Below are 17,878 nucleotides of genomic sequence, written 5' to 3'. Positions count from 1 at the left end.
GTTAGACCATGACCCAGACGGTCTATTGCTCGCATAACTCTGTGCAGGTCCCTGAGAATAGCTCCCCTGAGCCGATCTCTGAAAAGCTCCAGGCATACTCGTGCACTCATGTCTCTTATGGCCTACACCGCCACAGCCATAGCAGGTCATCCCCCAACTACCACTACTACTCATACGGCCACGCCCAAAGGAATCCCCAGCACTGAACCCTGACTCAGAAGAAAACCCTCTAGCTTGATTGTGGTTGCCTTTCTTGTGACTAGATTGGCCACCACCCTCACTCTCAGCCTCTCTTTTCTCAACCACTCTCTCTTGAGCCATCTCCACCAACCTCTCAGCTCTCCCAGCCCTCTCATAAGCTTCCTTAACATCAGTAAGGACTCCCACGGGTAGCTTATCCATGATCTTAGGGGTCAACCCCCTCTCAAACCTCAGCGCCAGGTTCTCCTCGCTCAAACCCATATCCTCAGCATACCTAAACTTCTAATTAAACTGCCTGTAGTACTCAGCAACTGACATATCAGATGTCATCTTAAACCCATCAAACTCCTCCCTCAGTGATCGGAGCCATTTAGTTCACAAATTAAGCAATTGTGGTCGTTGGTCAATGGTCGATACAAAACACAATTTATACTTCACAAACAACTCTACAAATTAGTAAAGAGGCAAGTAAAGGTCGGATCCCAAGGGACGGGTATTGAAAACGAAGATTTCTATTGCTACTAGTGGTGTCTAGGGGTGTCACAAGTTGGGTTGATGTAGAAGGTTACTAAACTAAAATAGCAATGAAAATAAACTAACAAGGTAAATGAAATAAGGGTGTAAACAATTGATTAAAAGCACTAGGGTGTCATGGGTTCATAGGGGATTCATGGGATATGATCATACAAACATGTTCTCAATTTATAAGCAAGCAATTATTGTTGTGATGGATTGAGTTGGGTTATATCTTACAATCCTAGGAAAGTTTGGGTCCCGGAGCCGAATCACATAGATTGTACAACACCTACAAGTCGACTTAATCTTTCCTACTTAACACATGCATGATCTAACAAGACTCGAGTTGGGTTATGTCTTACAAGTCAAGTTGAAGAGATAGTAGATGATAATAAATGCAAGGATTCATAGGCTTAGCATTTCATCAAACATAACATGTGCATGTATTAAGATCAAAACAAGCAAGCAAATAAGATATGAAAGCATATTGATTTAAGCATGAATCATTCCCCATGTTGGTTTCCCTAATCACCCATTAAACCCTAGCTAAGAGACTACTCACTCATTATCATATTGATCATGCTAGAAAGGTTGTCAATCATACTAACATAATGAAACATGATGAATAAATGAAAGTAATTAGCAATAATTAAAAAGGGATTAAGAGATTATACCTACTAATGATTCCAACAATAAAGCAAGAATAATAGAAGAACTTGATGATTGATGGAAGGTTGTCAATCTCCCAATAAACCCAATAATCTTCTAATTACCCAAAATAAATGAAGAACAAGAGAGAGATTCAAGAACTAAAACTTGGATTAAAACTAGATTAATATTTGATTACAATATTGAAGAGAGATTTGATTGATATTAACTACTCTAAATATTGATTAGAAGAACATGCTCCTCTAATTAGACTAATGGGGTATTTATAGTGAAAATTAGGGAGGATGCATTAGGGTTAACTAAGGGTTAAACTAGTAATTACACTTTTTAAGTTGAGCAAGGAGACTCCGGTATTCAATGAGAGAAGGGCGTCTCCATTTTGTAACTTGAAGGACGAAACCATGCTGTACTGTGATCCGAGCGGATGGAGGTCGAGACGGACGGATGGGGCATGGACGATCCGAGCGGATCAAGGCGAAGACGCTCGGATTGGGCCTGGGGGATCCGAGCGGATCCTGGGTAAGGACGCTCGGATTGAGCTGGGCGGACGGACGGATCATGGATGATCCGTTCGGATTCTTCTACAGCGTCATTCCTTCTTCTTTTCTTTCCTTTTCTTCATAGAATCCTTGGGGATTTCCTTGGGGACTCAAGGATCCTTTCTCAACATTGATCTTCTACTTAGCTATGTACAAAGGCCTTCTAGTCTTGTCTCTCCTTGATGCTTGGTCATTGAATACGATCCATTTAGCCTCGTTTTGCCATGAAAATACAAGATTCTTACTCCTTTCCTACCAAGGGATCAAAATCTCAAAGAATATGCAAAACAAAGATCTAAAGATAAGAAATGACCCAAATAGGCACTAAAAAGCATAGAAACAATGGTAATTCGGGGGCTAAATATGCGCCAATTATGGTCGCATCAAATATCCCCAAACCGAACCTTTGCTCGTCCCGAGTAAAGAGGTGACAAAGACTAGGACCAATACTAACCTAACCTAATAATAATAGCCGATATGAGACAATTAGCGGGTCTCACTCCGCCCCTTCAACTCACAACAAGACAACCATGAGGTAGGATGCCTTCTTGCAAGGCAAGGTGGGTCTTGCCAAAATGGCGACACATCCAAACATTAAGCACACAAAATCAAGTAATGGATGCATCTACAAAAGAATAGCCACTTTCCTCATCTAAGTGGCGGGAATTATCTACAAGGGAAGCAATTCAAGGGCACACAATCCTTCATAGATGCAATTTGTTCAAACTACTAAGCCTAGAAGGATACCAATAAATCACCTCCAAAAGGTGTCAAGCTAGGGTACCTTTGTCCTCAATCGTTAAATGCTTTTGTCAAGAGTAGACTCCCTATGGTGTTAGAAACACTGGAGGATCGCGGAATTCCCCCTCTTGCCTAGACAAGAAGAAGGGTCGTCCCCTCTCTACCATGCACAAAAATGGATATGATGGATAAAGGGATCGATAGACATTTGAGTTTCACTTTGGGAGTTTGCTTTTGTTTTTGTTTTCCCCCCAAATTTCTTTGGCATTTGACATTTGAGAACACTTTCTTTGCCATTTCTTTTTGATTTTTGGCATTTCAATACTTGACAACTTTTTGCATTTTTGAACATTTCCAAAGTCACCCCAATTAGTAACGAGGGTGCCTTGTATTTGAAGCTTTAGGAGTTCTATTTTTGCTCCTCTTTTCATTTGATGCATTTTTGCAAACTTTTTTTTTTTTCACTTTTCATTTCTTTGAACTCAAATCAATTTCTTTTTGTGCCCATTCCCTTTGATGACAAAAATGTGGTAGAACATGGATGATGGATAGAAGTATGCATGGTTTCAAGGGTCACCTTGGAATAAACGGTAGCCAAGGAGTTATCACACCACAAGGTACTCTTGACTCGGCCTTAAACCATGGGTCAAAGGATACTAGCATGACACATCCTAGGGTGTTTTACAAGCATTCTAACAAGCAAATTCTTAAGAATAAAAAGCATCTACTAGGGCCTATATACACTTGTCAAGCTTCCGAAGTAGACGGTTTCGCAAAATTTTTCTAACATGCAAACTACATGCCATGATGCAACTAACATATAAACATCCTAATGCAAATGATTCTACCAACTAATATGACATATAAACTAAATGCAAGTCCTAAGTTCACATTGTTTTACCGCATCAATCAAAATAAAGCCACATAGTCATTAACATAAAGAGGAAAAAGGAGATTGGAAAGATCATACCATGCGGTCTTCAATATCCTCATGTCTCGGATGTGGCGTAGTCAATCAAAGTGAACAAGGATGAAACAAACATAATATATACAAGACAATATATACAAAGGAAATGAACTTGTTTTTGGATTTTTCAATTTTCAAATTTTTATGATTTTTGAAATTTTTCAATTTTTATGGGTTTTTGAATAGAAGTTAAGTGTTAGAATTCCCATCCCCACACTAATATGGGCATTGTCCTCAATGGCCAAAATGATGGAAATTATGCAAGAGTGATGCATGATTTCTATGCTAAATGCAATTCTACACTAAGCTATTCTACATGATGCATGTTGTTTTGTTATGACGGAGAGGATAATTTAGATTACCTCCCGTTGCGTATGCATCAACTTCCCCAAACCAAGTAAGACACTATTGCTAATGTCGAGACATGGGGGAGTTCATGCACATGCTATGCTATGCATGAGACTAGATTGTCATTTTGGATTTTACAAAAGTGGGAACAATAAAGAGCACCTCAAAGGAACCGAGGTGTGAGTCCTTTGATGTTGCTAGGACTCAACTAACCAATGATCAAAATGAAGTAAAGTACAAAGAGATATAGACAAACTGTGGGAGAGTAGGAATCTCCAAGGCTAGTCTTCCATCATACTATCATTATCACCACTTCCCTCATGAGAAGTGGTCTCATTGCCACTTTCCTTGGCACTTTCTTCATTGCTTTCCTCATCATCATCTTCACCATCTTCACCATCCCTTTCTTCATCTCCACTTGCTTCTTCCTCAATATTATCATCAATCTCCTCATCATTTCCAACAACCTCATTATCTTCCACCACATCCCTTGATGCACCCGGGAACAAAGCTTCTCTATCCGCCCAACTAGGCAAAGGACAAGATGGATCAAGGAGTCCTTGCCTAGCTAAATGTAGGAGGGGAGGATATTGAGCTAGATATGCATTCTTCCGGTCTTCATAAGCTTGCTTGTGCATGGTTCTCATAAGAAGAGTTACATAGTCTTTCCCAATTTCAATTCCTTCCGGCGTAAACTCTTCATAGTCATAGGGGTAAGGTGGTATGATAATGGAAGAGGAGGGGGCCTCATGGTCACCCTTTTGTTGTTGAATGATGTACTCGGCTTCTTTGGTTAGGGGAAGTAAATAGTTGGTCCGGTGGACACTAAGACGGCAAATCTTTGCGGGTAAAGTGAATGAACGAGCCTCACTAGTAAGCCACCCATACTTGGTATCAAGGGAATTGTGAACAACCCACTTAAACTTGTTAATCAAGGTGGACATATCAATGAGATGGCCACCATTCTTAGCCTTGTACTTGCTATCCTTATTGAAATTAGGATCAAAGTGCTTGGCTAGGACCGTGACAAGGCCGCCATTAACAATAACGGTCGTACCCTTCTTCCCACTATCTACATGAAGCCATCTATCAACCAATAGCCTCAAACAATTGTAAGGCTTGGTGTGAATTCTTCCAATATTCAAAGTTGATTCAAGGAGAATAAAATCGAGCCCCGTGAAATGATTGGTGTCTCTTCTAGCAATTATGGTATTTCCCACAACTTTGTGCCAAACTCTTATGCCCGGATGATGGACCAAGAGAGCACGACAAGCATGAAAATCTTCATATTTCTTCCCGGAGATTGCCTCCCAAAGAGGCGCGGGATCGTACTTACCATATTGCTTATAGAATTTATGTTCATCGCTAAGACCCAAAATTGCACCCAATTCCGGAAAGGAAATGCGTCTACTAGTGTTAGCTAGACGAAACTCAATATTTTCCCTATTCTCAACTTTTGTCACTTTCAAGGAACTTAAGAATTCCAAGACAAGGGAGGGGTATGTTACTTCTTTCATTTCAAACAATTTCTTCAAACCCATGGCATTGAAAAAGACTCTTGTTTGTTCAAGGACACCTAGCTTCTCTAAGGTTTTTTCACATATGAACTTGGTGGATTGAATTTGTTTCATAGCAAACTTGACAAATGAATTTCTATGGTCATCGGAAATGAAAGTTACCTCCGGATAATGCAAGAGTTGATTAATTACCGGAGTAGAAGGTGATGCTTCCATAGAAATTTGTTGAGTTTGTTGCACTTCTAAGTTTGGTGTTGACACCACCATTGCCAAAGCTTTCTTTGTTTGTAGAGCTTTTTGCCTTTGAGAGAGAGCCTTTGCTTTTGGTGCCTTTGTTGCCTTTGTTGCTCCCTTTGTTCTTGCCATTTGATGAACAAACCAAGTAGAGAATCAAAAATCTTCAATTTGTAGAATGCCCAAATCGATTTTGAAAGTGAAAGGCTTTGCCTTTATTAGAGCAAAAATCGACTCAAAGGGTGAAGATTTTGTGCTTGGTTTTGATTTTTCTTGAAGATGGAGTGATTAATTTGATGTTTGAAGGGTGGTTTGATTTTGTTTTGGTGATTTTGTTGAGGGTTTTTGTGTTTGAGATGGAGAGGATGAGGGTTTTGGTGTTATGGGTAGTGTTTATGAATGAATGAATGAATGAAGGTGGGGGGTATTTAAAGAAACGAAAATCTCGAAGATGCAGGCACGATCCGTGCGGATTAGGCGCAATCCGCTCGGATTTTCAAGCTTCAAAATTTAAAAATCCCGCCTAAAGACGGGCGTCTCTGGGAAATCCGGACGGATTTTTATTGAGGGACGGGCGTCTCTTGGGAAATCCGGTCGGATTCTCATCCGAGATTTTTCTTGTTTTTCTTCGACTTCAAGACGGGCGGATTTTACCGAGACGGACGGATCCTGGGAGACGGGCGTCTTTCCGAAAATCCGCTCGGATTCCTTAACAGACAGAATTCTTCAATTTTTGCACAGGCCCAAGACGGGCGTCTTCTCACCGGGGCTCGGATCCTCTGCAGACGGGCGGATTCTCCAGAATCCGCTCGGATTCTTCCTTGATTACACGGATCCTTGCGCAAACCCATTCCTTAACATTCTTTCTTTCTTTCTTTCTTTTCTTGTGTTCTTCATTGTGGGGGCACTACTAAGGCGTGAATAGCCTAGGCAATTGCCATCCCCACACTAAGGTAAATCACTACACATCAATTAAAATCATTAGTCCCTCCCTCACTTCTCTCTTTTCATGACAATTATTTTGATCAAGGTAAATAAAATCCAAAAATGACAAAAATGCAATGCAAAAATTAAATGTAAGTTAGGGAGTTAGAAATATTTACAAGTGGTGGTTTAGGGAGGACTCCACCAAACTCTCATTCTTGATGAGATGTCAAGGAGGCATGTTCAAGGTGTTGTTGATGTTGCTCAACACCTCGAAGAAGTAATTAAAAGCTTGTTCGTTGTTATGGTAGAGGTTCTCAATAGACCGTGGTTCTTGTTGTTGATCATGATCGATGGCATGCCCAATGTAGGGATTAAAGATCCCTTTAAATTCGTCGTCCCAAAGACCACAAACTTCATTGAGTTGATCATTGAAAATCTCTTGCTTGGATGGAGACAACTCTCCCAAATTCTTCTTTTGGCTAATGAGGCCATCTTCTTCTTCCTTGGTTGATTTTGATGAGCTATGCAAGCTCTCCTTGTCACAATTCACTTGTTCTTTGAATGGAGCATCTTCAACTTTCTTCCTCCATTGGAGTTCCGATCTCTTCTTCTCATCTTTCCGGCTATAATGATCAATCATGAAACATGGCTCATGCAAACGAGGAGCTCTCATGGTCTTGTCAAGATTAAAAGTTATGCTTTCATCTCCCACTTCTAGAGTGAGCTCTCCATGCTTCACATCAATCACCGCACCCGCGGTGTGTAGGAAAGGTCTTCCTAAGATGATTGGAATGTTGGAATCTTCCTCCATATCAACAATGACAAAGTCCACCGGGATGAAAAACTTCCCAATTCGCACGGGGACATCTTCCCATATCCCTAGCGGTGTCTTCGTCGATCTATCGGCCATTTGAAGTGTGATATTGGTGCACTTAAGCTCTCCCATTCCCAACCTTTTACTCACCGAGTACGGCATGACACTCACACTAGCCCCTAGATCACATAAGGCTTTGTTGATCGTTGTGTCGCCAATGGTACACGGTATTGAGAAGCTTCCCGGATCCTTTAACTTTGGAGGTGAACTCCCTTGAAGTATGGCACTACTCACCTTAGTGAAGGCGATAGTCTCAAGTTTCCGGATCGACTTCTTCTTTGTGAGGATATCTTTCATGTACTTTGCATAGGCCGGAACGTGATTGATTAATTCCGTGAAAGGAATTGAGACTTCTAAGTTCTTCACAATTTCCATGAACTTTCCAAGTTGATCATCAAATTTGGGCTTGACTTGACGACTTGGAAAAGGAAGTCTAATCACAATGGGCTCCTTTTCTTTGGCTTTATCTTCATTTTTCTTTGAACTTTCTTCTTTTGATGATTCCCCTTCTTTGGGACCTTGCACCACAACTTCATTCTCACTAGCTCTCACAACTTCATCCTCAACTTGCTCCTTCGGTGCTTCATACCTTGTACCACTTCTCAAGTGAATGGCACTAACCGTTTCATGTCTAGGGGATTACTTTGAGGTGGTAATTGCCCCCTTTGTCTTTGTGAGCTTGAAGATGCTAGTTGGGTCAATTGTGTTTCCAACATCTTGGTGTGAGCTAGAATGTTGTTGATGGTGGTATCCTTCGCTTGGCTATCCTTTTGCATTTGGGTGAAGAATTCTTGTTGATTCTTTTGCATTTGAAGGACCGCTTTTTGGACATCAAAACTTTGGTCATTGTGGTGATTGTATGGATTTTGATTTTGGTAACCTTGGTTTTGATTGAAAAAGGGTCTTTGGTTTTGATTTCTCATGGGTGGTGGAGTGTATGTTGTTTGAGGGTTTTGAACATTTTGGCTTTTGTATGAGAGATTTGGGTGGAACTTGGTATTTTCATTGTAAAAATTTGAATAAGGGGTACCGCTTTTGTAAGCTTGGAAAGCATTGACTTGCTCGGTTGTTCCCCTACATTCACTTTGATCATGACCTAAGGTTCCACAATTCTCACATATCCCACTTGGGATTGATGAGGATGCCGTCATGGCATTGACATGATGTTTTGATTTTGAGTTTTCCTCAAGTCTAGCCATAGCTTGTTCAAACTTCAAGTTGATAGTGTCAATGTGAGCACTAAGTTGAGCACCCAATTGAGTAACGGTGTCCACTTCATACTTTCCTCTAGTAGCCTTGCGAGGCCTACTATATTGCGAATTATGGACCGCCATTTCCTCAATCTTGTTCCATGTTTGATTGTCATCAACTTCGGTGAACATTCCATTTGATCCCATATTGAGAATGTTCCTTGAATCTTCATATAAACCATTCCAAAATTGTTGCACTAAAAACCATTCGCTAAGTCCATGGTGAGGACATGAGCGACAAACACCTTTGAACCGCTCCCAAGCTTCATACAAAGATTCTTCATCCCTTTGTTTAAAACTCGTGATTTGAGCTCTTAGCATATTGGTCTTTTCCGGTGGGTAGAATTTTTTGTAGAAAGCGAGAGCTAACTTCTTCCAAGAATCTATTCCAAGGGTGGCCTTATCGAGGCCCTTCAACCATTGCTTTGCGGTTCCGATTAACGAAAAAGGAAATAAGACCCATCTAATTTGGTCTTGAGTCACGCCCGTTTGAGAGATAGCATCACAATAATCGCAAAAGGTTTCCATATGAGAATGAGGGTCCTCACTTGGCATGCCCCCGAATTGGCTCCTCTCAACTAGTTGGATGAAGGCGGACTTGGCAATAAAATTTCCGGTAAGATGTTGTGGGGTAGGAGTACCGTTTGGTAAATTCTCCTCGGTGGGTGTAGAGTGGGACGAAAATTTAGGCATTGTAGGTGGATTTTGTGTGGTATTGTTTAATGGGTTCTCTTCTCCTTCTATTGCGAAAGGATTGACAAACTCACTAGTGGGTTGAACAACTTCACCAACACCTCCCAAATTCCTCCTAACAAGTCTCCTATTATTCGTCAAGGTTCTTTCGATTTCACGGTCAAAAGGTAACAAATCTCTTTGTAACCTTCTAGACATGCAAAATATCAAACAACTAGAAAACAATTAGAACAAACCTTGAGGAGTTTTACTTCCCCAAGGTGAAAAAAGACACAACTAAAAACAATAAAAGAAATCTAAAATCAATTAAACACCGTCCCAAAACGGCGCCATTTTTGATCGGAGCCATTTAGTTCACAAATTAAGCAATTGTGGTCGTTGGTCAATGGTCGATACAAAACACAATTTATACTTCACAAACAACTCTACAAATTAGTAAAGAGGCAAGTAAAGGTCGGATCCCAAGGGACGGGTATTGAAAACGAAGATTTCTATTGCTACTAGTGGTGTCTAGGGGTGTCACAAGTTGGGTTGATGTAGAAGGTTACTAAACTAAAATAGCAATGAAAATAAACTAACAAGGTAAATGAAATAAGGGTGTAAACAATTGATTAAAAGCACTAGGGTGTCATGGGTTCATAGGGGATTCATGGGATATGATCATACAAACATGTTCTCAATTTATAAGCAAGCAATTATTGTTGTGATGGATTGAGTTGGGTTATATCTTACAATCCTAGGAAAGTTTGGGTCCCGGAGCCGAATCACATAGATTGTACAACACCTACAAGTCGACTTAATCTTTCCTACTTAACACATGCATGATCTAACAAGACTCGAGTTGGGTTATGTCTTACAAGTCAAGTTGAAGAGATAGTAGATGATAATAAATGCAAGGATTCATAGGCTTAGCATTTCATCAAACATAACATGTGCATGTATTAAGATCAAAACAAGCAAGCAAATAAGATATGAAAGCATATTGATTTAAGCATGAATCATCCCCATGTTGGTTTCCCCTAATCACCCATTAAACCCTAGCTAAGAGACTACTCACTCATTATCATATTGATCATGCTAGAAAGGTTGTCAATCATACTAACATAATGAAACATGATGAATAAATGAAAGTAATTAGCAATAATTAAAAAGGGATTAAGAGATTATACCTACTAATGATTCCAATAATAAAGCAAGAATAATAGAAGAACTTGATGATTGATGGAAGGTTGTCAATCTCCCAATAAACCCAATAATCTTCTAATTACCCAAAATAAATGAAGAACAAGAGAGAGATTCAAGAACTAAAACTTGGATTAAAACTAGATTAATATTTGATTACAATATTGAAGAGAGATTTGATTGATATTAACTACTCTAAATATTGATTAGAAGAACATGCTCCTCTAATTAGACTAATGGGGTATTTATAGTGAAAATTAGGGAGGATGCATTAGGGTTAACTAAGGGTTAAACTAGTAATTACACTTTTTAAGTTGAGCAAGGAGACTCCGGTATTCAATGAGAGAAGGGCGTCTCCATTTTGTAACTTGAAGGACGAAACCATGCTGTACTGTGATCCGAGCGGATGGAGGTCGAGACGGACGGATGGGGCATGGACGATCCGAGCGGATCAAGGCAGAAGACGCTCGGATTGGGCCTGGGGGATCCGAGCGGATCCTGGGTAAGGACGCTCGGATTGAGCTGGGCGGACGGACGGATCATGGATGATCCGTTCGGATTCTTCTACAGCGTCATTCCTTCTTCTTTTCTTTCCTTTTCTTCATAGAATCCTTGGGGATTTCCTTGGGGACTCAAGGATCCTTTCTCAACATTGATCTTCTACTTAGCTATGTACAAAGGCCTTCTAGTCTTGTCTCTCCTTGATGCTTGGTCATTGAATACGATCCATTTAGCCTCGTTTTGCCATGAAAATGCAAGATTCTTACTCCTTTCCTACCAAGGGATCAAAATCTCAAAGAATATGCAAAACAAAGATCTAAAGATAAGAAATGACCCAAATAGGCACTAAAAAGCATAGAAACAATGGTAATTCGGGGGCTAAATATGCGCCAATTATGGTCGCATCACTCAGCTTACTCCTTACATGCTCCGGTACAAACTCTTTCCTTATAGCCCTCCGAAACTCTTCCCAAGGTATAGCAGGTAAGCCCTGGTTCGCATACATCTCCCTAGCACTCACCTTCACCTTATCCCACCACTCGCCAGCTACTTCCCTCAGGTAGAACGCAGCTTGTTCTACTCTCATCTCATCAGGACAGTGAACCAGGTCTAGTATGTTCTCCATCTCACGATGCCAGTTGTCAAGAAGGTTCGGTTCCCCGGTTCCCTTGTACTCTTTTGGGTTAAACCTCGCTATATAAAGGCTGATCTTAGAGTGGTCAACCTCCTTATCCTTTCCCACTTTCTTTAAGGCCTCCGTAAGAGCATCCTGATGCTCCAACATCTTAACGATATCATCTATGTTCATGGTCTCAGCTCTCGCATACAAGGCGTTTCTCTTGGGCGGCATCTTGAAACTATATAAGAAAGGGTAGATATAAACATACGCACTAAAACCTCAAAACACGAAAGCTGACTGCCCAGACCACACTCGATCGAGTGCCTAAACCTACTCGATCGAGTAGAGGCTACTCAATCGAGTGCCCACCATACTCGATCGAGTGCCCAGACATCAGACCCAAAACAGACCTTCTGATCTCTAACATACTCGACCAAGTAGCCCAGCTACTCGATCGAGTGACCCCCTACTCGATCGAGTGCCCTATGTACTCGATCGAGTACCCAAAAACACGTTTCTGGTTATAAAAACGTCAAATACCCACTCGATCGAGTCAAACCCACTCGACCGAGTACCTCACCTACTCGATCGAGTACCCCCTTACTCGATCGAGTCATGCTGACTCGTATATACTACCCGCATGTTATCTCACATATCCCAACATACTCTATGCAACTTTATAAACTCAACATTATAATATAGCTAAGCATGCAATTCTACCAACTCTTCATATGATCAACAAAGCACTAATGTTGAACTTGACCTTGAATAAAAACTAAAAAATGCTAGAGATAGAAAGAGAAATATTCTCTGAAATTTTAACCTAGTTTTCAACAATCATACACAATAACAATGGCAGTCATGACGTTCTCAGAAAATTCTTTCTCACCTTTAGCTTCAGCTTCAACGTCTAAAGCTCAAAAAAACACAAAAACACCAAAAAGTAAGGATAAACAACAACAAAATAAAGAGACTTTGGGTGAGAAAAGTGGGGATAGTCATGGAAAGCCCGTGGAAACTACAATACAGAGACCAGCAACTGCAGATGCTAAAAAGACAGTATCTTTGGGTGAATTAGTTGGTATTCCTGTCCTAAACTTGTCAGAAGGCGGGGAGGAACAACAGGGTGCTGGTTGGTCACTTCGAAAAGGTAAAAGGAACATTCCTATCATGGAAACAATTGCAGAGGATGAGGAGCTTGCTGAGTTACTTCAATTTACTGCAGATGATGTAAAATCTGAGGTAGAATTCTGGTCTCAGTCTGTTTATTGCTATATTCTGGGCTCTAATCCACCTTTTGAAGTTATAGAGGATTATGTTTATAAGGCCTGGGAGGAATTTGGCATTTACAGAGTTTCTTTCATGTCTAATGGGTTATTTCTGGTTAGGTTTAAAACACAAACTGGTATGGATGCCTTACTTAATGCAGGGTATTATTTTTTTGATAACAAACCTATCATAATTAAGCCATGGGATGCTGAACTTAACTTAGTAAAGGAAAAAGTGGAAACTGTTCCTGTTTGGGTGAAACTATCTGGAATCCCTTTGAAGTTTTGGGGGGATTGTTTGCCTGTCATAGCTGGTTTGGTTGGTACGTATGTTAGAAAGGATGTGGCTACCATAGACAAGACCAGGCTGGCTTATGCTAGGGTTTTAGTGGAGCTTAAAATGGATCAAAAGTTACCACAACAGGTTAAGTTCTTAGATGAAGCTGGTAGAGTGGTGGTTGTTAAAGTTGAGTATGAATGGAGGCCGGTTACCTATGAGCATTGTAAGGAGTTGGGTCATACAAAGCAGCAATGCAGGAAGGCTCTCCCTAAAGTTAAACAAAAGGTGGGTGTCAAGCCTACCCAACCTGCACAAAAGAAACAGCAACAGTGGAGGCCTGTTCAGAAGCCTGTGGAACCTGCTCAGGAGAAACTTTTCACCCCTGATGTTTTCCCACCTCTGGTTAGGCTATCTGTTGCTACTCCCGCTATGCATATTATGAAACTTAATAGGCAAGGAAGGATTACTGGAATGAGGGCAGCAGGGAAGACGAAGCCATACTCTTTCCTTAATGCACTAAATGGGACTACTCCTAGGGGGGGTAGGGAGAAGTGGTAAGGATCCCCCTCCTATAACCCCTCATGCATAATATTGGCTTTTGGAATGTACGGGGTCTAAATGACCTGAATAAACAGAGGGTGGTCAAATGGTTTATGCACTCTCAAGGTGTGGGTTTATTTGGATTATTAGAAACAAAAATTAAACCTAGGAATATGTTGAATAAGAATATGTCCTTCTGTGATGGTTGGAGCATTACTACAAATAGTAGTTGGCATAAAGGAGGGAGAATCTGGATCTTATGGAAGCCTGATCTTTTTTGTGTTAATGTGCTAGCTTATGGAACTCAATTTATCCATATGAAGGTTGAGTCAAGACTAGAAGGGAAACAATTTCTTCTTACTATGATATATGCTCATAATGACTTGTCTGAGAGGATGAAATTATGGAAGTTTCTGAAAGAAATAGCTTTACACTGTGATGAACCTTGGATCTGGGCAGGAGACTTCAACACTGTGCTCTCTCCAATTGAAAGGTTGGGGGCAATACCACTGAGGCTGAGATGGAACACTTTCAGGAGTGTGTCTCTCTTTGCTATGTAGAAGATCTTCAAGCTATTGGAGCTTTATTTACGTGGTCTAATAAACAAGAACCAGCTCATAGAGTTTATAGTAGATTGGATAGGGTGATGAGTAATCATGAATGGATGTTGGAGTATGGGGACTATATGGCACATTTTCATCCAGAAGGGATATTTGATCATTGTCCTTGTACCATTGTGCACAAAAGAACTGAGTTGATTGGTAGAAGAAGCTTCAAATATTTCAATATGTGGGGTCAATCTCCTCAATTTAAGGCCTGTGTGAAGACTGTATGGGAGAGACAGTACTTGGGCACAAAAATGTACCAACTGGTGAAGAAAATGAAAGAGCTTAAACCAGTGCTAAAAAGTTTAAATAAAAGTTGCTTCTCGGATATTGAAAACAGTTTCAACTTGACAAGTGCTTTACTTGAGCAAATTCAGACACAACTGGTGGATAGTCCTGGGAATATGGAGTTAATGCAGCAGGAGATGGAAGTGTCTCAGGAACTTAGGGCCTTACTTACTACTAGAGATAGTTTTTTGGTGCAAAAAGCTAAGGTCCAATGGTCTTTAGAATGTGATATCAACACTGCTTACTTTCATAATGCTATTAAGAAGGGGGTTTTGCAGAATAAGGTGTTGAGCATTGAGGATCACCATGGTAATCTATGCACTGATGGAAATAGCATTCAGCAGGCATTCTTAGACTATTATACTGATTTGCTGGGTAGTCAGAGTGCTACTGACTCTATTAATGTCCATGTGGTTAGGAGGGGGCAGTGTTGTACTCCTGAACACTGGGAGATTCTTAATAGGCCTGTTACATGTGATGAGATTCAGAAGTGCTTATTCAGTATACCCAAGGATAAATCTCCCTGTCCTGATGGGTATACATCTCAATTTTATAAAGATGCTTGGGATTTAGTAGGTGAGGAAGTTTGTGCTGCAGTGCTCAATTTTTTTGACAGTGGAAAGATGCTAACTCAGATTAATGATACTTTGATCACTCTTATCCCTAAAATGGATAGACCTGAGAGTGTAAAGCATTTTAGGCCTATAGCCTGTTGCAATGTCATCTATAAAACTATTTCCAAGCTCCTCTGCAATAGGTTGGCTGCTATTCTCCCTAATATTATAAGTAGGAACCATGGAGCTTTTATTCATGGAAGGAGTATCTTGGAAAATATACTGATTTGCCAAGACCTGGTGAGACTGTATAATAGAGGGAATTGCTCACCTAGGTGTATGTTCAAGCTTGATCTTCAAAAAGCTTATGACTCTATTGAATGGAGTTTTATTGATCAAATGTTGGTGGCCTTGTAGTTCCCTGAGAAGTTTAGAAAGTTGGTGATGCTGTGTGTGACTACTCCATCCTTTTCTTTGAATCTCAATGGAGCTACTTTTGGCTTCTTCCCTGGTAGAAGAGGTTTGAGGCAAGGGGATCCTATCTCCCCCTTGCTGTTCACCATATGCATGGAATATTTGTCAAGAGTCTTGGATTTTGCCACAAATAAATGGGAGTTCAGATATCATCCCCTTTGCAAAGGGCTTAAACTGAACCACTTGCTATTTGCAAATGACTTGTTGCTGTTTTGTAAGGGAGATACCACCTCAATCATGCTGATGTTGAGAGCTTTCTCTACCTTCTCTGCTTCCTCTGGCTTGAAAATTAATGTGGCTAAATCTGAAGTTATTTTTGCTGGTGTTTCTACAACTGTGAAACAGGATATTCTCCAAGTTACTAGATTTAAGGAGGGTGCTTTACCTTTTAGGTACCTTGGGATCCCAATTCAGGCTGGGAGACTGACAAGGCATGATTGTAACATCCTTGTGGAGAAGATAGTAGCTAGAGTTAGAGGGATTGGTGCACGTAAATTGAGCTATGCTGGTAGACTGACATTGATTAATTCAGTGTTGAATACTTTGCACAATTACTGGTCTGCAATTTTCCTTATCCCTAAGATGGTTATACATAGGATTGTTGCAATTTGTAGGAACTACTTGTGGGATGGGGGCACTGAATACCAAAGAGCCCCACTGGTGGCATGGGATAAGGTATGCTGTAGCAAGAAAACTGGAGGATTAGGTATTAAAAATGCTGAAATGTGGAATATAGCTACTGTTGGAAAATTGGTGAACTGGATCTATATTAAAGCTTATAGGCTCTGGGTTCAATGGATAGATCATATATATATGAAAGGCTCTGATTAGGTTTCTTATGTCCCTCCTGCAGACTCCAACTGGAATTGGAGAAATATATGCAAGGTAAGGGATAAGATGGCTACTGGTTACGTGAATAGTTCTTGGCTGCCTGATGCTAAGGGTTATTCTATTAGGTCTGGTTACTGCTGGCTGCAGGGTATGAACCCCTCTGTAAGCTGGTATTCTGAGGTTTGGGATAATTGGTGTGTTCCTAAACACTCTTTCATTGGATGGTTGATAAAGCATGAAGCTCTCAATATGAAGGAAAAGCTGCACAAACTTCATCTGACTGATAATGATTGCTGCATTCTTTGTGCAGCTGGACCTGAAACACATATGCATCTCTTTAAGTCATGCAGTTACAGCAAACAGATTTTGAGTATGATTGAGGACTGGATGCAGATTAAATTGGAGCATGGTATTCAGCATGGGACTGAGTTGCAGAGACATGCTTGTAGAATGGCTCAGATGGCCTGCTGGTATTACATCTGGCTAGAGAGGAACAAATGCAGGATTGAATTGAAGCTCATGAAACCTGCCTGTATTGTGAAGGATATTCGAAGATTGGTGCATACTAGGATTAATCAGTTTATTAGATTACCTTTATTGAATGTTGACAAAACCTGGGTACAACATTTGGATATTCTATGCTAATTAGCATGGATGCTAAGTGTGGCCCTTAAACCCTTGTAATCATTGCTCTATCTTTTTGTTCATTAATGAAAGCTTACATTTAACCAAAAAAAAAAACAAAGCACTATATCATATTATCAAACGCCACATAGTAAACATCCAACTTGCTTCTTGTTCAAACAACAGTTCTATACGTTTCACCAACCTTTCATTCGCAATCTCAACCTTCTACTCCAAACATCCAACAATGACAACATACATCATCACATTCACATACAAACTAACAAACATCACATACGACCTTGTAATATACCCCCCATGTGACCGGTTCAAAATTGTAGGGCGAGTTCCCGACTTTAGGACGTCTCCCAAGCCTTTGCATTAGCTCCTACAACCTTTACCCCGGGTTCATTTCAATTGACTCCCTATGTTCATTAGATTCATTGGTTACAGGTTTCAGGATCGTTGCTCTGATACCATTTTGTAACACCCCCATACTCCAAGTGCCTTACCAGGACCACTCAGGTATAAGGATGCTACCATCTCGGTTACACGAGGCAATGATAATCATCAGACAATAACGAAACAACATTTAAATAGTATAACTTTAGTGAAAGGTTACAATCCAAAACCAAA

General features: G+C 40.5%; 1 protein-coding gene and 1 non-coding gene across 2 annotated transcripts; both read left to right on the top strand.

The window, feature by feature from the left end:
• The first annotated feature begins 8,997 nt into the window (after positions 1-8,997).
• Positions 8,998-9,104, top strand: LOC141602764 (small nucleolar RNA R71). Its single transcript, XR_012524674.1, has one exon. It is a non-coding gene; the product is annotated as a small nucleolar RNA R71 (small nucleolar RNA).
• Positions 9,105-16,684: 7,580 nt separating this feature from the next.
• Positions 16,685-17,263, top strand: LOC141602116 (uncharacterized). Its single transcript, XM_074422430.1, has one exon. The coding sequence runs from the start codon at positions 16,685-16,687 to the stop codon at positions 17,261-17,263; it is 579 nt and encodes a 192-aa protein (XP_074278531.1).
• Positions 17,264-17,878: the final 615 nt, after the last annotated feature.

This window comes from Silene latifolia, chromosome 9 (genome assembly GCF_048544455.1).
Source record: "Silene latifolia isolate original U9 population chromosome 9, ASM4854445v1, whole genome shotgun sequence".
NCBI classification, from domain to species: Eukaryota; Viridiplantae; Streptophyta; class Magnoliopsida; order Caryophyllales; family Caryophyllaceae; genus Silene; species Silene latifolia.
Note: the sequence above shows the minus strand (reverse complement) of the source record. Positions and strands in the feature narration are given on the sequence as shown.